At 38.0% G+C, this 23,953-nt stretch overlaps 1 protein-coding gene across 5 annotated transcripts in view; it reads left to right on the top strand.

The window, feature by feature from the left end:
* The window catches only part of cacna1ba (calcium channel, voltage-dependent, N type, alpha 1B subunit, a), a 128,547-nt gene that overhangs the window by 74,849 nt on the left and 29,745 nt on the right, over positions 1–23,953 (top strand). For 3 of the 5 annotated variants that reach the window (XM_053228796.1, XM_053228797.1, XM_053228798.1), the window contains exons 19-29: positions 3,590–3,625; positions 5,971–6,702; positions 7,453–7,637; positions 7,771–7,891; positions 9,085–9,214; positions 9,346–9,405; positions 9,742–9,848; positions 17,375–17,471; positions 19,309–19,469; positions 20,089–20,226; positions 22,119–22,320. In XM_053228796.1, the coding sequence (XP_053084771.1) occupies positions 3,590–3,625; positions 5,971–6,702; positions 7,453–7,637; positions 7,771–7,891; positions 9,085–9,214; positions 9,346–9,405; positions 9,742–9,848; positions 17,375–17,471; positions 19,309–19,469; positions 20,089–20,226; positions 22,119–22,320 (1,969 nt within the window). The remainder of the gene's footprint in view (positions 1–3,589; positions 3,626–5,970; positions 6,703–7,452; positions 7,638–7,770; positions 7,892–9,084; positions 9,215–9,345; positions 9,406–9,741; positions 9,849–17,374; positions 17,472–19,308; positions 19,470–20,088; positions 20,227–22,118; positions 22,321–23,953) is intronic. The other 2 variants (XM_026931027.3, XM_026931026.3) reach the window with 1 other exon arrangement.

The raw sequence follows: 23,953 nt of genomic DNA, 5'->3' as shown, positions 1-23,953 counted from the left end.
TGCTTAATAAGTCATGATGGAAAAGGGATAAACAGCTTATTATGAAGCACATTAGGCTAGTAAAGGACATTCAAGTATTTATTTCCACTAGTTATCACTAATACTACCTCTTATCACATCTATTGTAAATCCTTGATTTAGGATATTTGTTACACCAGTAAATTGCATTTCACTGCACATTTTTATAGCTCTAAGTAAAATAATGTTGCTCTAGTGGGCTTTAAGGTTGAAAAAAACCTTAAAACATCGAAATAACTGCCATGTCATTATGGCCAGTTTGTTTTCCTATACCGATATTCATCCCAACCCAGTAGTCTTTTTCATTTGTTTAAGGATTATAGTGACATTTACATTTTGAATGTTCTTTGCTTGATTTGCTATCAGTTTACAGGAGTGGACAAATCATAAATTCATTCGCTAGCCCACCAGGCAAATAAAAGCTCCAGTGTGCTGCCTAGTCCTGTAACCATGGTTACCTTGAAACCTAAGTGACTAGGGTAAAAACTGGTAGCTAAAGTAATGTAATAATGTATGAAGAGCTAGCTAGCTAGGTGTGTGCATTAATACAGCCTAAGTGAGATGAACAGGTTTACGATCATGTAATACATTGTGTTAACGCCCTTGACAAAATGTCAGCAAATCCTTGGCAAGTGTTTTGGCTATGAGATCGCACATAAAATATATTATTCGATTCTGGCTGACATCTTTAATTTCTCTCTGGATATGTTTAACCAAAAGGTGACTGTATGTTTGTGCTAGCAGGAGAGTTATATGACAGCTTTACGCTGAACTTACTCTGAAATTTTGCTCGGATTCCACATACCTGCGTCTGTTACCTGTACACCCGTTAATCTGTAAAAATCATTCTATTGTCAGCCAGCTCGCGCCTTGGCCAATGTGTGTAGATGTGTAGAAGCAGATGGTGGGATTTGAGAGTGTACAAGCTATAATTACAGCATTGTTAACATTGTTAAATTTAGCTACATACTAAATGAAAACGTTTAGTTTTGTAAGTCAATAAGGAGTAGGGTTTTTTCTTTTTCTGGTTGTTGAATCTACTTGTCCATCAGGCAGCTATGAATAAAAAACTAGTAGCCTGTACACAAAATTTGCTTGTCCTAGACACCCGGGCTACTGATTTGTCCACCCTGTGTTTAGATTTCTGTTCTGAATTATCTCTATACTGTATTTACAAGACATTTTTCCTTCCTCTATAAATCATTTTAAATCTTTAAATCATAATATCAACCCTTTCATGCATACTATCCACATTTATGGACAATTTCAGTAACATATCAGACATAAATCTCCTCCAAATCATTCAAGACAATATTGCAGTTTAAAATAAACAATTATCCTGATTTCTGTTGCTCTCATGTCTCATGTCTTGGTATATATTTACAAGCTTGCTACACAAAATCCCAAATGAAATTTTGGCCAATTCTTGTGGCCATTTTTTTTTGTTTATCTATTTGTTTATTTTTAACATAAGTGATATTTAGAAAAATCTTTAAAAAATTTAGAAGTTAGAAATTTATATGATATGCATTTTTAAGTAAAGAATCTGGATATTTTTTAAATTTATGCATGAAAGGGTTAATTTGGATAAACCTGAAGGATAAATGTGTTGCTAAATAGTATGTTACTTTTCTCATTCAGTTGAAATGTCTGTCATGCTTCAGTTGATATTGAGTTGACTTTTGTGGCGTAGGGCCCGAGTCTGTGACTGACATCTCCACCGGCTCTGGCCCTGCTCCGCTCTTTCTTTCCCCTCCGATCTTTTTCCTTCTGTTCTTTCTTTGATTTGTGCCATTTTATAAGGCTCAATGGAGGTGCGCTGTCGCACGGCTCCTCCAACTCCAGCTCTGATTCCCCGTGAGTTTCTTTACTCTCTTATCTTGTGCTCCTGCATTTCTCATCCTCCTTTTTTTGCAGTCAATCTCTGTCTCAAGACCATCTTTCCATCTTCAATCACTTTAAGTGTACACTGATCAGAGCTCTGAATGTGCTACATCTCCTGTAATGTATACTCTACTCTCTTATACTTTTCCATGTGTGATACTTGATACAACATTAGATCTACAGGTTAGATAATCTCTACACTACTGTATATTGTAGTCATTAGCTATTTTATTTATCCTGATGCTTTAGTTAGATGTTAAAGCAAAGTGGTGCTGATGCTCTAGATATATACCTAGGTCCTTATCCTTTTGGCAGGGTCTCATTTGGCTAGAGATTAAGGCTAAACCAGGAGTATTCAATTAATATTTATAAAGATCGAGCTGCATAAAATTCCTAGCTTACAAAAGTCACAGGCTCTGAACAGACAATGCAGCTTCTCTGTCCAGTTTTATTGAAACATTGAAGAAGCCATTTTGTCACTTCACCGATCAAACCAGAGATGGTAAATAAAATTTAAAAGTCTGTGAAAACTCATTCTCAATAAGCTGCCTTCAGCTAAATCATTTACATTAATAGTGGACATTTATAGGACATTGTGTCTGTGCTTAGATGGGGTCTTCATAGATGAAGGCTTTAGCAAAATTCTGCACAAAAATGGTTTTAAAATACCACTGTGCCAGCAAATCTCCTCAAAAATGAACAAAATGAATGCTTCACCTACATCAGCACAGGAACATTGATTTCTTTCCATTTTTGACCTTAGCATATGAGCACTAAATGCGAAAATATTGGTTTACACCCAATCTAATTAGCAATATAGCAGCATTTACTCCTAAATTATGCATATACATGCCTACACTAAATTAGAGCTCTAGGAGAGTGGGCTTTCTACTTGGATGGATGTTAGCTTTAATGCCGTGTTGTTCTAGTTTAGTTCTGTTTTAGCTGGATGAACTGTGTGTTCAGTATTAGCTGTTAGCATAGCAGTGTTGTTGGCAGTTTGTCCTTTATTTCCTGAGCCAGCTGTGTGTGCGTGAACAAGTGTTACTACCACAAGTGCTGTCGCTGGTGTCGAGTGAGTCAGCACTTCTGCCAACCAAAGCCTGGAGTGCCTGCCATCTGCGGGCATGCACACACACACACACACACACACACACACACACACACAGAGCGAGCTGTTCAGCTACGCAAGACTAGATTTATTCACAGCAGAGCATGCAAAATCTTTTGAAATTTCACAAGAGCTTGAACTTTATAGAAAACGTCCCTCTGCTGCTTTTATTCTTTTATTTTGAATTAAATCTCTCTCTCTAATATATATATATATATATATATATATATATATATATATATATATATATATATATATATATATATATATGTATATTACACTTCAGAGGAGTGAATTTTCTATATTTATTAAACTTTAGAGACATGACAAAGCGAGAAAAGAAGATTGCATTTGTGTTACTAGTTACTAAATGTAATTTTATGTTATTTTGTTTCTCCTCCTTTTTAAACTTTATTATTGGTTCATGCTTGTTCTGTGTCTATTCGTTTATCTCTTTGTCTGTATTTTCCCTGTCGGGTGTCTCACTCTGTCTTCTAACCTTTTGTATGTGGCACTATGGGAATTCCTTGTGTGTGTGTGTCTGTGTGTATTTGACTATATGTTCGTGTGTTTTAGGAATTATGTCTGCTCCCCTGCCCATCACTACTTGAGGTAATGGGACCATAAAGGACACTGCTGAGACCTCCTTTACATACTCAAACCTGTATTGTATATGTATCTAAGTCATATGCACCAGCATCGCACTCATCATTGTGGTTGGTGTGTATACATGTGTAGATTGGACACGTGACAGTATTTTGCCCATCCTTCATTCTCTGCATCAGGTCAAACGTTTTGTCTTCAGTTAATACCAAAGAACAACAACAACAAAAAATGCTCATGGGTTTTGCACTTGATTTCATCAGTTTAATGGGGTTGTAAGATAAGATAAGGTCTAAACTCCCTTGATTGCTGTTTATTCACTCAGCAGAAGGAGAATTAAGACCAAAGAAGTCATGTGTGTATATGCTGAAACCCTAGACACTGAGGTTAAGATGCTTTTTCAAGGTTTAGTAGCGAGCACCAATTATTTTTATTATACAACGCCTCTAAGTAGCCAAGCAGAAGTAGTTCAGGGAAAGTACCATTAGAAATGAAAAAAAAAAACAAAAAAACAACATGATTATTGAGTCTGGGGAAAAAATACTGCATACGTTAATGTTCCTTAGCTTCTCTGAGTTGCTCTGACAGTCCTGTATTAGTAGTTCATAATCAGTTCTGTGTCAGGGGTGTCGGTGTGGAATTCTATGTGTACACTATACGCCAGCTGTGATATGTCAAACATTATTTCGGCATGAAAGAAGTCAAACTGCACAGTGGCAGGCAGGAGCCACAGCCAATCATGAGAAAGCAAGTGAGAGAGTGTTCGAGTATAAACAAACAGGACTGTGAAAGTGAAAGAAGGATTCAGGATTGATGGAGTTTTTGCTCTTTGTTTGGGCTGTTCAACTTGTGCCTAACATATTTGACAGTCCAGAGAGTAAAATACGCAGATTATGTAATAAAATACATGGAGAACACAGTTTGGGTACAAAAGTACACAAATCAGAAGTGAGCAAATAAGACAATTTTGTCCTTTACGCTGTATTTCACATAGATAAGGTTAGTGGGCCTCATAGATGTGTGAATGTGTGTACTTGTAGCTGTCGTGGAGAACAGCATATCACAGCCCATGTTATGAAATGTTTTTCCTTGCAGTAAACCTTTTTGAGCAAAATCTTTAAATCCAGCAGCTTTAGGTGTGGCTTTTGCTTGGTTGGAGTGAAAACTTGTAGATACACTGGCCCTTTGTTCCCCTCAGCCTCCAAGGTCTTGTTTATACAGTAACCTGTTATCTGCTGCAATTTTGATACATATATATGACTTAAATACTCATATACGATACTTTTGGTCTTCTGTCCTGAAACCAGTGAGCCTGCAATAAGCTATACCTGGGATTTGTGAAAAGAGGAGCTTGCATGCACTTTTGTACTCTTGCTCTCTTTCTTTCCAACAGGAGAGCATTCCTAATTATGATTACGCCTGAGTTTTTGATTACAGCTAAATGATTTGAAAATGAGGCCACAGTGAGTATAAGGCAAAATAAATTGCATATATCACACTTGAGAAATTAGGCCATGACTTTAATTAGAATCAAAGAAAATATGTTAAACCTTGCTTAATATAACATGGGCAAATATTAGCTAGAGCAGAATTTGTTAGAAACCAGCATGCTCTCCATTGTCACACTAGCATGAGCAGCATCACGTAATGAGATCACAACTTCACCAATGTCCAGTGTGCAGTTTATCATTGTTATATTGGGATTAGTGATTCAGATGCATAAAAATGTCAGCAAGACCATAGAGAAGGAATAAAAAAGCTTCACTATTACATTCAAGTACATATCACAACCTTTGTATGTCTCGGAGGAACGGCAACAATAAAAGGATTACCTAAAATTTGGCATTGAGAAGGTACATGCAATCAATCCTGCAGTTCAAGAAAGGAAATTTATGGTACTCTCAGAATTTCATCAGACCAGGCTTAATCTTTTGTACCCACCCCTTAACTATCATGTTCCTTGGGCATCTGATATCTGTGTTTGGGATGCATGGTGCTACTTTGGTTAGCCATAATCCACAGGCATTAGCAGGCAAGAAACAGCATGTTGAGTATTGTAATCTGACATCCATAAAGACCCTCTTTTCTCTCACAGCAACAAAAGCACACAAAACAGTCCAGAAAAAGCATCTTTTTGCTTACTTTTAGCATAAAAGCATGGCTCTGTAATTTTCATCAGAAATGTAATGCAGAAAAACCTGGATGGTAGTAAAAAAATTGTTTAATATTCACTGACAGTAAAAGGTGGTCTTGACATGGATGGGCAAAGTTCATTTCTGGTCCCATGTCTTGGTTGACTGAAAATCTCTTATTGGAAATTATCTCCTCCTTCCATTGATTCCTCTCTTCTCCAGCCAAGAGCAGCGGCGCTCGCTGAAGATGATGTCCGTATGGGAGCAGCGCACCTCACAGATCCGTAAGCACATGCGAGCCAGCAGTGAGGCCCTGTACCATGAGGAACTCAACCCTCGCCTGACCTCCACCCAGCACCTACGGCCCGACATCACCACCCACCTGGACCGGCCACTGGTGGTGGAGCCACGATGTGACTGGGACAAGCCCAGGGACTTGAGAGTTGAAGCAGGCACACCTGAGGACCCTAACCCACAGGTACCCCCTGACCCCCTTGCCATGGACCCTCCTCAATCCCAGCCCCCACGTAAACACCATCATCGGAGACGTGACCGAACTTCCAATGAAGCCCAAGAAAATGGTGAAACTGGAACCTCACGTCACCATGTGCACCACAGCCGCAGCAAGGACACTGAGGGCACACGGGCCAAAGATGGCAAGAGTGAGCGCAGCCACAGCCGTGATGCTAGAGGAGAACACAGACATCACCGTTCACATAGAGCAGAACGCGAGGGCAATGGTGTTGCCGGCGCCAAGAGTGAGAGACGATCGCACCACAGAGAAGGCTCACGCTCGGCCAGGGGAGACGGAGAGAGGAGCTCACGTGGGGAGGAAGGGGGCAACGGGGGCAGGAGAAGGCACCGACAACGGACTGGAAAAGTGCAGTCTGCACTAGAGGGCGGGGAGCAGAGGGAGAATGGAGAGAGAGAAGAGGGCAAGCCTCCAGGACACAGGTAACACACTGCAGTTATTCCATTATAACATCATATATCCATTATAATTTCAGTAAAAAGACTTTTTTTTTTTTAGTGCAGGATTATGTATTATAATTTTTGTCCTTGGTAATGGCATATCTCCTTCAGTTGCTAACTATCAACCAGCTAGTTTCTCATTTCACTAATTGAGAGGATAAACACACTGATTTGTAATGACTGAAATGTCTTGGTTTCTCAGATATCATATGCTGTCCAAATAGCTAGCATTAGCAGTTACGTTTATATAGTAAATATAATAATATATTTATGAATATTACTTAAGAAACCTCAAAAAAATCCTGTCAGATTATGCAATGTTAGCCAGACGTATAGCATTAGCAGTCCTGAACATTTTGGAATATGTCCTGTTTGTTTAACTTGTTTTGGCTAGCTGGCTAAATTTAGCAGTCAAGACTATTAACATTTATGAATATGACGTAAAAATCCTCTCAGAAATCCTGTCAGTTTAGCCTATGTTAGCAAGCAAGCTAGTGTTAGCAATGATCATTCAAAGCATTTTTAATATGACTTAAAAATCCTCTCAGAAACCCTGTCAAATTAGCTGATTTTAGCAGGCAGACTAGTGTTAGGAATTGAATTTTAGTTATCTTCTTAGAAATCCTGTCAGGTTTGCTTATGTGAGCTAGCTGGCTAGGATCTTATTCAGGAATTGAGTTGTGTGGAAACTGAGGCTGTACAATGTAACACAATAATAATTTCCTGCTTTAGACAAACCGAAATGGGTGGAGATATGCTTCCTGCAACTTCTCAGCAGCTTGCGGTGGGGAAGCGGTGGGGTCTGGAGAAACCGGAGGACTCGGACAACCAGCGAAATGTCAGCCGCACAGGAGGCCTGGGGGTCCACATCCCCGTCACCATCACCTCTCCACCCGGAGAGACCACTCTCATAGCCAGTATGCACTTAATATGTAATGATACAAAATAATAGTGTGACTCCATTTTCCATGACAAAAATGTATTATCATGTAAAAAAAATTACTGTTAATCTTGATGGCTCTAAATAAGCACTCTATCTCTGTACTTAAGTGAACAGTATAGACAGCGAGACGGTGCCCATGACTGAGAAGAACTTGGAGGAGGTGAACCAGAGCTGTCCGCGCCCTATCCTTCCTTACAGCTCCATGTTTATCTTCAGCCCAAATAACCCGTGAGTGTGTGTGTATGTTTGTCATATGTTTAAGGTATAGCCTTGTCTAGTGGCATAATGCTGCTGGCCACTGGTCGCTGTTTAAGAAATTTCTGTAAAGTAAGGGTGTTTGTGTGTTTAGGGTCAAAGCCCATGCTCTGCTGCTGTCTTAGCTATAAATTCTCATATAAAACTACAGACAGACACACAACAAATGAATGCAGTATCCATTAACGCTGTAGTACAGAGTTACGATCTGAGCCCCAGTTTATGAATATGCATATATGAATCTCCTCATTCTTCCTCTTATGGCATCTATGTATATCCAAACACAGGCAAATGCTTCCTTATCTATCAGAATTACTAGCTAGAATATTCCCCACAGCAATAATTAAGATCCTCGGTTGCAGAACTTACTGTCCTGAAAACAAAACACAAGGGAATTCATGAGGTGGATTTTACCTCATATGAAAAAATTTCTCTATCAAACATCTTCAGTTATTAATTTTAGAAAGCAGTTTTTTTTAACATATTTAAAGTGTTTTTATCCCTTTTATTCCACAGCAATTTTCTAACAATTGCATTTTTTTATTAATTAAAAAGAGACATGTCATGCACGACATGTTTTAGTCTATTTATAGTTACGTTTAATGTTGTGGAATGTCACAAAACAAGTAAATTCCTGTTATCACTTACATTATAGCAGCTATAAACAGCCGTTCCCTCACAAGACGCTTTTTTCTCTCTTTAAGCTAATAAGGCAAAAACACAACTTGTCATGTTAAAGAGAAACCAGAAAGCACAAATGTTCTATTCTGAAGATTGTGGCGGAAAACTTGGCTTTACCTCTGACTGTTACAAAGCGCTGACACTGGAGACTCATTTCGAAAATGCCAAATAAACAAGTCCACAGAAAACATCACCACGTGAACAATTACACATTAAAAAAAATCAGTTTATGTAGAGTGTCTGCGATACAAGTCCCTGTGTAGATTGTTACTATGGAAATGATCACGTATTAGATGACGCACATAAATATAAACCTGTGTAGCTGGAACTACTGTCAGAACTTTTGGATTAGAAAACTAATCCAAAAACACCTTCTGATTAATCAGAATCAAGGATGCAACATCACTGTGGTGTTCCTTTTGTTGTAGTACATGGTATGTGCTAGACTGAATAACCTCATGTTCTGTGTGTATGTGTGTGTGCAGGGTGAGGCGTTTGTGCCACTACATAGTCAGTCTGCGTTACTTTGAGATGTGTATCCTGATGGTTATTGCCATGAGCAGCATTGCACTGGCTGCAGAAGACCCGGTTAATGCCAACGCTCTGCGGAACTACGTGAGTGTGTTTCATTCAAATCGTATAACTGTCTGATTACATGTAATTTCATTACAGTACTCTTCTTTCTTTCAGCTTGTTTTAAGCTGTCTCTCTGAATAGAACTTTAACATTCCCTTTTGTTTTGAAAGGTGCTGAAGTATTTGGACTATGTCTTCACCGGTGTATTCACATTTGAGATGGTAATTAAGGTGAGCTCACTTATTTTTAGCTTTTTTAGACACTGTAAAAGGTAGGCGTTCTTAACAGGATCTCATCATGCTGTTGTTTTTTTTTTTTTTTAACATACTACGCTATATTTGCTTGACTCTGATATGACTCTGAGATTTCACTTTACCCTTAGCGAGTCTGTTTTTTTTAGGGTGCCATCTGGCTCCCACATCAGGAATCAGGAATTAATTAACATAATATCTAAAAAAAAAGGCGACAGTGATTCACATACAAGTAGTCACATGTTTGTAGACCAAACATTACAGTGTTGTAGTCTTTAACATGCTGTGAATTTATTCTTCTGCCTTTTCTGCAAGATGGTGGATTTGGGCTTGCTGTTGCATCCAGGCTCCTATTTCAGAGACTTGTGGAATATTCTGGACTTCATTGTGGTCAGTGGAGCTCTGGTGGCATTCGCTTTCTCGTAAGTCATATTTTAAGTATAAATTTCAGTACTCAGCTGAAACCTTGCAATCACTGTGATCACCATCACCAGTCTTGATGTTTGTAAATTAGATTATTTGATTAGTCTAATTTTTATATTCATTGATTTTTTAAATTTGAATTTCATTTCAGCTTAGTTGTAGTTCATTTTTAGTGTGGCTTTGTCAGTTTTAAAATGTTTTTAAAATTTTTTTAAATTTTGTTTTATATATATTTAGTTTTAATTTCTCTTTTTGATTTCATTTGGTTCATTTGTGTGTCAGGTACCAGATCCTTAAGGCGTCATTACTGATACTAAAAGTACTTTATTTGACTGAAGGTGAATCTATGAGATTTACTTACATAAATATTGCTGAAAAATTAATATTGAAACTGTATGTAAATGAAAACATTAATTGCTTATTTAGTCATCTCATTTACATTTACAATTTATACTGAATTGAATATTGTTAAAATGGAATATTGAAACTCGATGTTGCTTTAACAGAAAAATGAGAAAAAAAAACTAAAAAGGAAATCATTTCATGTATGATTTTTTTTTCATTAGTTTCAGAGCTAATCTTTGTAGTTCTGTTACATTCTATAATAACCCTGCACAGTTTAAACAGCTTCATTTCCACATGAAGATTATTCGGTGCATCAGTGTGTGTTGTGTCCTGCAGCCAGACAAATGTCTCTTTTTATTATAATTGTGCAGTCCCCTGTAGGACATTTGATGTGCGCTAAATTCCTCCCATTTATAAAGCAAGCTGCTGAGTGTAGCAGAAAATGATGAGTAAGAGTTTCACCAACTCCTCTGCTACCCTTCGCTTGCGTTCTTTCTGTCAGAGGTCAATTTAATATACGAACATAGCGTAGTCTCATTTCAGTTCTTGATTAGTGTACGTGTTACATAGTGAAGAAATTATTGTAAAACAATAATTTATCAAGGTTAATTGTTTGAGCTTAATAACTGTATTCTCACAGGCTTTGAAGAAATGTATTCTTAGACTTTATTCTGATAGGAAGCTCAAATCTGATTTTTTTTTTTTTTTTTTTTTTTTGGCATCTGCGACTTGAGCAGGAAAAATTTTCTGCATTCGGAATGGCAGAGAATTTAACTGCATTCAGGTTCTGGATTCAAACCACATTTGTATGTGTTTTCAAATCTGAACTAAATTTGAACGCACTCTCGACATGTTAAGATGGTGTTAACCCTTAAATGTCTTATGTATTGCTTAATTATTTAGGAATAATTTGATGTTGATATGTACTTTAAATTGTTTCAGGCATCCTCCACTTCTGCAGGGTTTTGTAGCTTCACATTTATGGCATTTAGATAAAAGGTTGCTTTTCATTCTTTATGGCTGCACAGACTTCCTGCTAAGCTACAGAAATTCCTGATTATATGAACATGTATTGACTTATGCAAAAAAAATAATTACAGGGAAAACACAGAAAAATGGACTGCTTGTAATGATGTCAACATGAAAATATTTTCTTGTTCTTAGATTAAGATCCTTCAATCTCAAGTTCTTATTCTATCGAAAACTGTTCTCTCACACTTCCTGTGTCTCTGTGTGTTATTTCTGTGACGTTGTGTCAGAGCCGCTGTGAGTATTGTACTGTGCGAGTAATCTTTTCTTTTCATGCTCACTCTCTACTCCCTTCTTTCTCTCTCCTGTTCGAATGGCGTGAAGGAGCTTCATGGGGTAATGCCTTAACTCTCTCTCTTTCCCTCTTGCTATCTCTCTGTCTCTTCGTCTCCCTCTTTTGTCCTCTTGCCTGTCTGTGCGTAAGTGTGATCATCGACTCTCTGTCATTCATTCATGTTTGCTAGATCACCTATCTTCTCTGCCATTATTCAAAACGACATCATTGTGACAGACAAAACCAAGTCTCATTATCTCTTCTCACGATCTCTTTCCATATAAAATGTATCGTTGCATCTGATAACAATCTGAAAGCAGCCTGAGCACCCAAATAAGGGCATCGTGCTCCCAGAGCTTACATGTATTTCAGATCAGTGCATGTGACTGTGAATCTGAGTTTGATCTGTTAAATCATGTTGGGTAATAAGGCTGGTCTGGCTCTCCTTCATTACTACACATCGTCAGCAAACAGAACATGTTCATTTTTCCATCTCCAGGCATGTGGAGGAATAGAAAAGTTCTTCTAATGCATGTTATCATGAGGTTTACTTGAAGAATGCTGTCTATTGCTATATAGACATAATGTGTAATGTGTGTTCAGTAGAATTTAAAGGAGTGACTCTTTAGAATCATCCCACATAACACAACAGGTTTTGTTAGAAAAGCAAAAATCCAATTCATGTGATTCTAATGTTGTTTTAATAAGACAGAAACATTGTAATTTGTTTTAAGGCAAAACATTAAGCCCTCTGAGGATGGAACTATTTACTGAATTTAATAATTATGCAGTTAGAATGTGAGGATGTAACTTTTCAGAGCCAATGAAAATCATATGAACTGGATTTTTTTAGTAAACAGCTACTACATGTTTTCAGTATGTGTTTCTTTGTAGAGTGGAATAGCTGCAGTTTGTGCGTCCATCTACAAATGCTTTCTCCAAACCTGACTTAAAGGAATCATCATAGCCCTTTTTTGCCTTTTCAACATTGCCAAAATGGTCTCTCAACCTATTCCATTTATTGACTGTTCCATTCATCCAGTCAGTGGTAATGTCCCATGCTGTCAGTGCAGTTGCGTTATAGCTTAAAGTCACCCAGAACTTATTTTGAAAACTGTCAAAACTAAACACAACAAACTCAAATGCTAATAAAAACTTACTAATGCATATATCGAACAAAAACAATTGTACGATTTCTTAGATTAACAAGATTAACTAGAATGCTACAGTGTAGAATGACAAACCGGGAAAACATCTATCAGTGATACTTAGCAGGAACATATACACAGGCTAGGCAAGGTGAAAGCTGGTGATACAATCCACACACACCCTTCCCATCATCGCTACCACCACCAATTCCTCTGTTCGTCCAGGCCAGCTCAATAGCAAGGACTTCCCAATTGCCAACCTAGTAATTTCTCTCAGGTGGTGAATGGTTCTTGTAAAAGATTACAACCAGGTGGAGTTTGGGTAGTTTGCCTTTCCTTTGAGAGAGCATGGCCCCAGTTCCCGCCTCAGAGCGGTCCTCCTTGACCACGAACGGAATCATGTGGATGGTAAATAATGGAAATCTATCCTTGAGGAAGATGAAAGCCTCTTTGGCAGCTGGTGACCAAGAGAGCCTGCTTGGAGCCACTTTGAGAAGCGTCATACACACTGGAGTTGCAGCTGAACCTTCTATACAAGTTTGAGAACTCCAGGAACTATCTGACAGGCCAGTGCTGCTCCATACATCTCTAGGAGGCTGGATGTAACCTTGAAAGGAGACAGAGGTTAGATTGTCAACAGCAACCTTGTAAACATAAGGAAAATAGGGCTAAACTATTATTTATTTTTGTCAAGAGACCAAGACTAAAACCAGATCAACACTGGTACTACCACAGACGCCCTCATAAAGAAAGGACTGTATAATGTATGGGGCATTGGCTAAGCCATAGGGTATTACCAGATATGCATAGTGCCCCATTTTGTAGAGAAGGCAGTTTTCCACTTATCTCATTTCTGGATGTGTATGAGGCTGTGTGCTTTTTATAGTACTGCTCTGGTGAAATTCATAGTGATTTGATGAGTCTGTGGTAATTCATACAGGGACATAGTCCTCCTCTGAACCTCCTTGATGTATTACTCCATAGTTGCCTTTTTTGACAGAGAAAGGGTACAATCTATAGCATAATATAATAGCCTTTGGCAGGATATCACAGTCCCAGGACTGATAAAGGAGTAGTTCTGTTGCACCTTTCTTAGTAAAGACAACCTCCAGTCCTCTGTACTTCCAACGAATATCTGATTTCATTCTAACTTGTTTCAGGTATCTTTCACTTTTGTGGGGTTTCGTAGCTTCACATTTGTGGCATTTAGATAAAAGGTTGCTTTGGAAGTGAAGTATCTCTAAAGCTGGCAGTCCTTTTACTCTGGGTATGTTAAAGACAGGGGCCAAGTGCTGATTGCTAAAGATACCTGTTTCTTCAGCCACTGTTGCATAGGAGTGAGGTACAAGTACAGCCTGACTTCATGTGTTCTAGGTTACTTACTAGAATGCTTCTCAATGATCTAGGGGCTGATGATGACAGCTCTTGTGCAACAACTTATCTAGCCTGATAGCAAGGAGTGACATCACTGGTCAATGGGCAGTGGAATGAGGGCACAGGAGGCAGAGGATGGTAAGATCAAGGCTGATTCTCTTTTTTATAGTGTAGCACTTTTCTGCACTATGCTTTTCGGGACTCAAATGCACACCAAAAACACACAAAACTAAGCAAAATCAGATGTTCAAGTTCAGCTCAGATGGGTCAGGGCAGGTTATGTCAATTCAGTCTCTCTCTGGCATCTGGCAGCCTACTGAGAAGAAAAAGCAACACATAAATAGGCTGCAATAAACCACACAAAAGTGTAGACACTCATTCATTACCTGCTTATTCTCTGCAACTCCTCCTCCCATTCACAGCCAGTGCTCAACCATACCCCAACTGCCACACATGGGTGATAAGCTGGTAATCCTGTAATCCTGGCTGTCAAACTCTGTATGGAATACTCAATGAAAAGCAATAACGAGAGCATCCTCATTCCCACCCCTACTGATGGCCAAGGTGCAGAACTGAGGGGTGTATTTAGAGTCTCTATCCTTGCTGTGGTTGTGTAATTTCTGAATAATTGTTGCCATACTTCCTTTATCCCGTGGAATGATCAGGCATGTAAAATTGCTGAAACACTTCTTAATTATTTTTTTTGCCATTAGAAAAAAGATTTTCATAATTCTAACATTTTGTAAAAATAAATAAATAAATAAAAGTTTAAGGTGACTTTAAGTCCAACTGTGAAAGCCTAAGAACAAAATACATGTATTCAAATGTTTTTTTTTGGGTATATAACTGCTAGTTCAGTCCTAGTTTCTGTCCTAATTTAACAGTGTTGTAAGCAGTGATAATATTTACCTTGTGTTTGTTTCATTCATTTATTAGATCGCATCAAAGTCCAAACAGGTGGGGAACGTATATTTATTCTTTCTTCTTGAGTCCCAATCCCCTCTAACTCCGTCTTCTAACCTTGTCCTGTTAATTAAGGGACCACTCTGTGGAGGAAACCTGTGGCGGGCCTCTGCACTGGCCATTCTGTTAACTTTCAACAGAAACTCAGAACTCACAAGTGCAGCTTGAATGCAGAGGGGCTTCTGCAAAAGCTATCAGGAAGACCAGTGTGGCGTAATATATCCTATGGGTTCTAAACACTAGGCCAGGAGAGTCATTGCACTGCACAGTTTCAGGTTTTCCCCCCCTGTCAACTTGCATGAGCTAGCTCATGACATGGTTAATAATAAGCTCATGAATAGAATTATGCATGTTGGCAGTAAATCTGAAACTGTGCAGATATGTTGGGAGAAGGGATGAAATCTGAGCAATTTGAGAGCTGGAGTTGGGAACCCTCGATATATTACATATTACCTGTGAGTGTGTGAGTGCTGTGCCATGATTTAGTTTCAGATGAAAGCATGCTGGACTAATGTGCATCAGAGAGCATGGGTAAGGTGCATGCTGGTAGTGAGTGATTGGAACATGGGACTAACCCTGCCATAATGTGTGTGGCCATGCTGTTGTCCTATGCAGACTTTAAGTCTCCAGCAAGAGCAATGGGTTATGGGTAGATTTTATGAGTATGTATGATCTGGTTGGTTCAGAGATGACTGCAGGGTATAATATACATTGTTGATGCAGAATTTTTTAGGATGGATGGTCAAGTGCTATCTTTTTAGGTTCATTTAATTGTCACTGTAAGAAAATTATATCCACATATGGTTGCAAGTCATCAACACAATGCATTTGGACTCAGTACTGTCTGTATCTTATAGTTGTCATGTTCGTCAAGTTCCTTTGAACCATCTTTCAGCATTTTCATGCTCAGGATCATCTTTTGTCTCTCTTGTAATTGCTCAGTGCTAGTGCTTGAATGAGATGTGATACTGTTAATATTGTTTTCTGTTTCATTGCTGCACTGGAAGACCCAAACGGTACCTGCTCATCCAAGAAGTCTTTCCTTGAGATTGAGGCATTACATTATCCCAGCATATCATTTTAGTACGAAATCTATAACTAAGATGATGCAAAGTGAAAAAAGACTAGATTTGTCCAGTGGGTTGTGCCACATTAGGAAATTTGATTGATACAGCATCAATTGGTTTGGATGTTGTGTGAATTTACTCATCACTGTGTATTAAATCAGAAATCCAACAGTAGCCTATGTACTGAATGTTTAGCATTTAGCATACTGAAGTAGGATACAGAACCTGAATGGAACGAAATGTACTCAATGTAAATATGACTATAAATTCAAGTTAAAAATATACATAATATGCCTAAAGAAATTTTAAATGCTAATATATGATTCAAATTTAGATGCCCTTGTTGCATTTTTCAGATGCCTTTTATTATATGGTGCATAACTGATTTAGGGTTATTTCTGTGAACATTCAGTCATAGGCTGTGCTTGTGCAGTGAACTGATGTTAAGAGTCTCATAATTTTATCTGAGACATCTAGAGGCCATAGCATGGATGGATCACAGCTTGGTTTCCATGCCAATCGTTTGGTCACACTGTGTCTGGCAGAACCATTTTTCAAGATCGTGTTCTTTGGTTTTCTTTACAAAAGGGTTTGTCTTGTTGGCTTCTGTTTGATTTGCTCTACATGCTTAAGAAAGCTGGATGTCCCCTCGAGTATGTGGTTACCTGCTCTTTTGCATAAACAGCATCCCCACAAAGAAACAGAAACGTCCCCCTTTTCCTGGATGGAGTTTCTTTTCTATCGTTGGTTGTAGTTTTAGAAATCTGATGCACAGAATTTTTTTTTTTTTTTTTTTTTTACATGTGGTAACTTTTTTTTTTTTTGCATGGTTGAGTACTGTATAGGTTTCAGGATTACACTAACATTTTGCTTAGAATCCATAAAGCAAACTAACTAATAATAGCATGCTGATGATATTTAACAATCTCAGCCATCTCATGTAATGCAGGATTACATGATATTTGGCAGATATGGTCATGTGCTTTTGTGCTACTAATGCCTTGTTGGTTGGGTGTAATATACAGATAATTAAGCAGTCCACAGAGGATTTGATTTTATGAGGGAATTATGTCAGAGGTCTGTTAGTGTTACATTTGGAATGTCGATGCCAGTAACGCCAGGTGTTTTAGTTCATCTGGTAGCTGGCCTTAGAGATTCTCTTTGAAAACAGTATGTACAGCATTGACTCCTTATAGGCTTTCTTTCTAATGTCTTTTCTAGAAAGAACATCTTAAATAAAAACATGTGTTTGAGTAAATGTTGGAGTAGTGCACTTTGCACACTGACCAGAGTGAATAACTAATCATTTTAATTGCATTTTGTAGAGGGACCAAAGGGAAAGACATCAGCACCATCAAGTCCCTCAGGGTGCTACGAGTCCTGCGGCCTCTGAAGACCATCAAACGCTTACCAAAACTGAAGGTAAAAAATAAACCATTGTCTTATTTTTTTTTATTTATACCACACCACTATTGATTTCTCAGATTTGATTGGTCAAAAAGTGTTGAATAATTTTCTATAACAGCAGCTCTGACAATGGTGCCGACTCTAATTCAAATCACAGGTTTATATTAAAACACTCATTCTAATACATTATCATAGGAACTTGTATGGCGGACTCGCTAAATAAGCTGAGCTTAATAATGAACAAATTAAAACGTGTGTTATTTAACAAAGAAAAAACGTATAAACATTCATATGGTGAAGTTTTCTGAGAGGAGACATTTATTTAACATTTACGGAAGGAGTCTCTTGTGTTGGCACTTTGTAACAGTTGGTAAGTTTTCCTCCACAAGCACATGCCTTCCAGAAAACATTGGACAGCAGATTAGGAATGTGGACATACTGTATAAAGAAGATCACATTTCATGAGTAAAATCTACTGTCAGGTGCAATACGACAGCAAAAAAGCAAGATATAATGTAAAAAATCTATTTAATACTGATACTGTAATATACAAAAGATTTAAATAAGTATTTAATAGTATTGAGAATATATTGAGGTTGATAGTCATGAATATTCATAGTTGTGACACTCATGTTCATGTGCAATCTCTGCAAATTTTGAGAAATCCACCCACAGTATTTGGTTACCAGCCTATAATACAGCATTTTTTATACTGCAGAGGTATACACCAGATCCTAATTATAATGGAAGTAGGCCAAGTGAAGAAAGCCCAATTTTTCAGACAAACAACCAGATGTTACAGCACTGAAATCTCACTGAATCTACCTAGTACTGATACAGTCAGCATCAGAAAGCAGAGATATAAAACAACAACACTATAGCCGTTTCCGGAAGTTGGAGCATCCAACAAATATGGACGATTCATACAATGATTTATTTTCTAATATTTTATTTATATACCATAACACAGTTGAATTCTCTAATCTGATTGGTCAGAAGGAGCTGATTAATTTTCTATAAAAGCAGCTCTAACTGTAGAGCAGGCTTTAAGGCAAATAAATCACTGGTATATATTAATGCACTTGTTTTCTGAGAGGACATTCTGGAAGGAGTCTCCAGTGTCAGCATTCTGTTACACTCAGAAGTAAAGCTGTAACTTTAGGACTTTAGGCTTTGGGGTTTATCAGTAAAATAACAAGCTGCATTTTTTGTGTTTTCAGGACAGAGCAAACAGTGAGATGACTTTTTATAGCTGTGATAACAGGAAAAACTTTTTTTGTTGTTCCACAGCATTACTGTAACTTTAAATGGACAAAACATGACATTCCTTAATAATTAATAAAACAAAAAATGTTGTTGTTGGCAAATTGCTGTCATATAAGAGGGAAAAATATTCTGGGACATGCTGCTGTTGGAAAATAATGTTCAGAGTGGTATTGGAAAATTGATAAACCTTCAGGCTGGTAATGCATTGTTGCTTATTTTCCTATAACAGAATGCCCGTGTATTTTATTCAATATAATATTAATATTGACCTCAAATGGCATTCTATAGTTTTTGTATCTGATTAAATGACATTAATCAAAGCATGAAATACTACTTCTTGCCAGAATAGATATCACATAAAAGAAAATTATTTACAAACTCCACCCCTCATGCAGCTTTCTAAGTAGCACTGAAGTCAGATAATCCTGAGCTCTGACTGCACATTTTTTCATACTTCTTCCCCACTTAATGTGCATAATTCACCCCTGAATGTGGTCTTATACTGTCTAAATCAACAATCACAGTCTTCATAACTGCATTACAGTTTCAGCTGATTGCATTAATGTTGTGTTGGTGTTTCCTGTAGGCCGTGTTCGACTGTGTGGTGAACTCCCTGAAGAATGTGCTGAATATCCTCATCGTCTACATCCTCTTCATGTTTATCTTCGCTGTCATTGCCGTGCAGCTCTTCAAGGGCAAGTTCTTCTACTGCACGGACGAGTCCAAAAGCCTGGAGAGGGACTGCAGGTAGAGTCAATCACCGCTGCACTGAACCCGTCGCTCTCACATCTGCAGCTCCCCCTGTAGGCGCAAAGTGGTACAGTCCTCCACTAACACTGAGAGAAGAGAAAGCAGTCAAGCTTAAGAGCTTATAAAATAAAGACATTCACTGGACCAGATAGATTCTTGAGTCTAGAGACAGGAATAATTACAGTGCAAAAGTTTGCACCCCCCATGGTTTCTGGTGAAAAAAATTTAAATTCACTTCTAATTCTAGTTATCTATAAGACACAATATGAGTGTATGTAGTGAAGAGGCAACTATTCAAAACATAATATAAAATCAACAGATAAAACAGCTTGAAAAGGAGAGGAGCCACTCATTCTACAGCTAAATATTACAAATTCGAGGATCTGAAAGGCAGTTAAAGGCAGTATTACTCTGATCATTTTCAGATTTTGTCATTAGTAATATCGTAACATGCACTGATTGTTCCATTTTTGTTACTTCTGTGAATCATAACGTGCAAATGTCTTGATGTTGTAATTTAAATCTTCTTTATTTTGACCTAAAGGCATGCAAACTTTTGCATTGTATATCAATTGATAAAAATAAATGAGATATTTCTGACTGTGTGTGTTTTTAGGGGGCAGTTTCTGGAGTACGATAAGAATGAGGTCTCAGCCCAGCCCAGGGAGTGGAAGAAATACGACTTTCACTATGATAACGTGCTGTGGGCCTTTCTTACACTCTTCACTGTGTCCACAGGGGAGGGCTGGCCTACGTGAGTACACACACACACATACACGCACACACACACACACACACACACACACCTTTGGACCTTATGGACACACTATATTTTAGTATTTTGGTAGAATTTCAAGAAGTAAGTATGAACTGTAAGTATGAAACAAGTATGAATGGACTGATAAATATTTGTAATTTCTTATTTTATAGGAAATAACCTTGAATTTACTGGAGAAGGTCAGGGACATTCTTGATTACTCTAATTAGCACATCGTAGATACTGATACTAGCACTTAGTCTTTTATCTATAAGCTTTAATTAACTGCTTTACCTCAGAATGTACCCGCTTTTAATAACGTATTCATTAAAAGTGCCTCCTTAAATTTCCTTTTATCATCTTGTCTGCCGTTTTCAGAGATGCCAACATTTACATTTTAGCTGTAGCATTTAGGATTTTTGTTCCCTTGCTACAGCAGACATTTGAAAACAACGCTTTTATGCTTCATCAGTTAAAGCAGCATTCAGACTAAATGTGAATAAAATCTGTGAGGGGGAAAAGTCAATTCACTGGAAGGGAAGGATTCAGGATGTTGAAGGCACACATCTGGTTCTGATAGTGCTTACTTTTATGCCAACTTTATTTATCTAGCTGAAATTTGTGAGCTTCAGTCTTGTGAGCCAATAGCAAATAAGTGGGTGGGACTATGAAAAATGGAGGAGCTGCTAATTATTTGCAGTAGTAGTGCTGGATGCTTTCCTTGCTGTTTTTTTTTTTTACTGATTCTAGGCACACTTCTGTGAAAAAAACAATTAGCTAGCTAGCTAACATTCTCCCAACGTTCTCTCCAGAATCATATGCCATCAGGATTGCCTGTAATTGCCTAATTTTGAATTGCCTGTGATGAAATTAGCATTTCACAGTGTTGATGAGTGTGACCTGACTCTTTTTTTTTTTTTTTTTTTTGTAGTAAAATTCTGTCTTTTCTCTTTATCTGCTAGCAATGCTGGCACCTCTGAGCTCTGAGTGATCAAACTGGAATAAAACCCGAGAAACTCAAAAAGTATTGCCTGGCAGTGGCAGTACACTTTTGCTAATGATTTTTCCCAGAAACCTAAAAAACAGCACTCTGTGCTAGTCATATTAAATTATTATTTCTCCTTTGCCTTTCTGGTGCAGTTATTTCTTATTTATGTACGTTTATGCATTCTGTGTGTTTTTTTCTCAGGGTTAAAAGCCCATAAAAGCTTCACTCCACTTTAGATATCTCTTTTGGCCTTTCTGTCCCAACTGTGGCTTCCTCTGATCCCAGTTCAAAGCCGTGTGTGGCGTTTTAGAGAGCAGCTAAACAGAGCTCTCCTCAGGCAGCTCCAGCTCTCCACCCACACACACACACACACACACACACACACACACACACACACACACACACAGCTGACTGAGGATGAGCCTCATGATCCACTTAATTCTACATGATTTATAGCTTATTTAAGTGAAGTTCACAGGACTGACTCCAGACCAGGTCACCGGTGCAGTTTCACCCGTGTCCTCTTTCCCTTTCTGCCCTCATTTCTTGATGAAATCATGAAATTAAGTAGGTTATTAAATAATTCACTGATGCGATGATGTAAAAATTATGAACCGGTTAGTTTAGAGGTGAAGCAAAAAAAAAGTTAATTAAAATACGGCATGCTCCTGAGGTCTGAAACTTTGCTACACTTTTATTACTGTAGTAGAAGTGCTGATGATATAATGTTAATAGGCATGAGATTAATGTTGTTAATTAATCTCATGCCTATTAAAACTTCTTAGAGCACTGCATTTGGCACAGGATTCATAAAAGCACAACTTTTACATTATGGATGTGCATAATAATGACTAAAAATGTCTTTCCCGACGTTGTAATCTGTATTAATGTGTGTTCTCAGGGTTCTAAAGCACTCCGTGGATGCCACCTTTGAGGACCAGGGTCCCAGCCCTGGCTACCGCATCGAGATGTCCTTGTTCTACGTGGCCTACTTTGTTGTCTTCCCCTTCTTTTTCGTCAACATCTTCGTGGCCTTGATTATTATCACGTTCCAGGAGCAGGGGGACAAAGCCTTGTCTGAGTGTAGTCTGGAGAAAAATGAGGTAAGAACCAGTCAGAAAGCCTCAGTACCAGGGTTGGCAGGTCTGCGTGATAAAAGAAGCTCAATAGCAATTCAAAGCCAGCATTTATTAGCTAGCCTTCCAGCCATAGCATAAAAATGACCACAAACATAATGTAATAATGTATGAGATAGTTAGCTATTTAAGTTTGTTAACACAGACAAACAAGTCTATAAATTCCTGCATAGGGGATGACTCTGCCATAGTCATCATACTTTTTTAAGAAAGTAAAAGAAAGTCTAAGGGAGCAACATTTGGCTGTGAGCTGTATATTAAAAAAATATTATTTGAGTCTGGCTAGTGTCTTTATTTTCTCTCAATAACCATGAGGTGACTGCCTGTTGTGCTAGCAGGAGAGTTTGTGTGTAGATATTATATATTATTATTAATAATAAAAAGAATGCAGACCTGGCAACATTGACTGAGTACCTCTATAGCACTCTATATTAACCCTTTATATCACAGTTTGAGTTGCAGCAGTTTAATCACTCACTGGCCAATCACAACAGTCTCTAACAATGGGCCTCATTTATCAAGCTGGATACGAACAGATTTATACATGAATCATTTGTATAAGTGTTTACACAAGAAATTTGTTATTCAAGAAAATGCTGTAAACTCGGATAAACATTCATATTCTATTTGTGCTCCTGATTGTGTGTAAAATTCTTACACATAAAGAGACTATCTAATGTAAGCTTCAAATCATATAATTTGCATGGATTTCTGCACTTTATAAACATTTGGAATATACTGCCGAAGTTAAATTGCTTATTTATTGACTTAAGTTTACAGGGTCTCTGGAGGGCTAGTGTTTAGGCCACAGTGCCCTTGCCACTGCGGCCTGGGTTCGATTCCCAGCCACTGGGGTTGCGTGCAACAGTGCGCTCTCAGTGCCGGTCCCAAGCCCAGATAAAAATTGGAGAAGGTTGCATCAGGAAGGGCATCCGGTGTAAAAACTGTGCCAAATCAAATACGCGGACCAATGATCCTCGGTGGCGACCCCTGACGGGAGCAGCCAAAAGAGGAACAACAACACTGATTTAAGTTTGCAGCTTTTAGCAGATGCGCTTATCCAGCGCGACTTATAGAAGTGCTTTGGAGTCTCTATCAAAAACACATCCTCATGCTAGTTCACTGCACTGAAATAAATGGAACATGTGGTCGGTCAGCTTGGAGAGGACATATTATGTATAGTTATATAAAAAAATATTATGTTGAAATCAAAATGTGATTTCATTGCTTACACTAAACTTAATTTAAACAAGTTTCCAGTTACTAGATTGAATTATGTAGACTGAGCGTGATCAGTTCATGTAGTATTAACATAAACCAATTACAATCGAAACTCATTGAACCATATGTGATAGAATAGCGCAGCAGTAACGAGGCTGTTGTAGCCAACCAGCGACATGTGTTTTATCCTCAATTTGGGTGAGAGAGTGGAGTTCAGTTTTGTTCAGGGCTTTGAAAATACATGATCAAATTCAATCACGTGGAACCGATGTGCGCATCAGTGTAGGAAAGGGACTAAGAATACATAGTTGAGAACATTTTTTTTGAAAATTATTCATTTTATATTATTGACATTAATTAAATAATTTGCAAAAAAAAG

The sequence above is a fragment of the Pangasianodon hypophthalmus genome, chromosome 24, assembly GCF_027358585.1.
Source record: "Pangasianodon hypophthalmus isolate fPanHyp1 chromosome 24, fPanHyp1.pri, whole genome shotgun sequence".
NCBI lineage: Eukaryota > Metazoa > Chordata > Actinopteri > Siluriformes > Pangasiidae > Pangasianodon > Pangasianodon hypophthalmus.
Note: the sequence above shows the minus strand (reverse complement) of the source record. Positions and strands in the feature narration are given on the sequence as shown.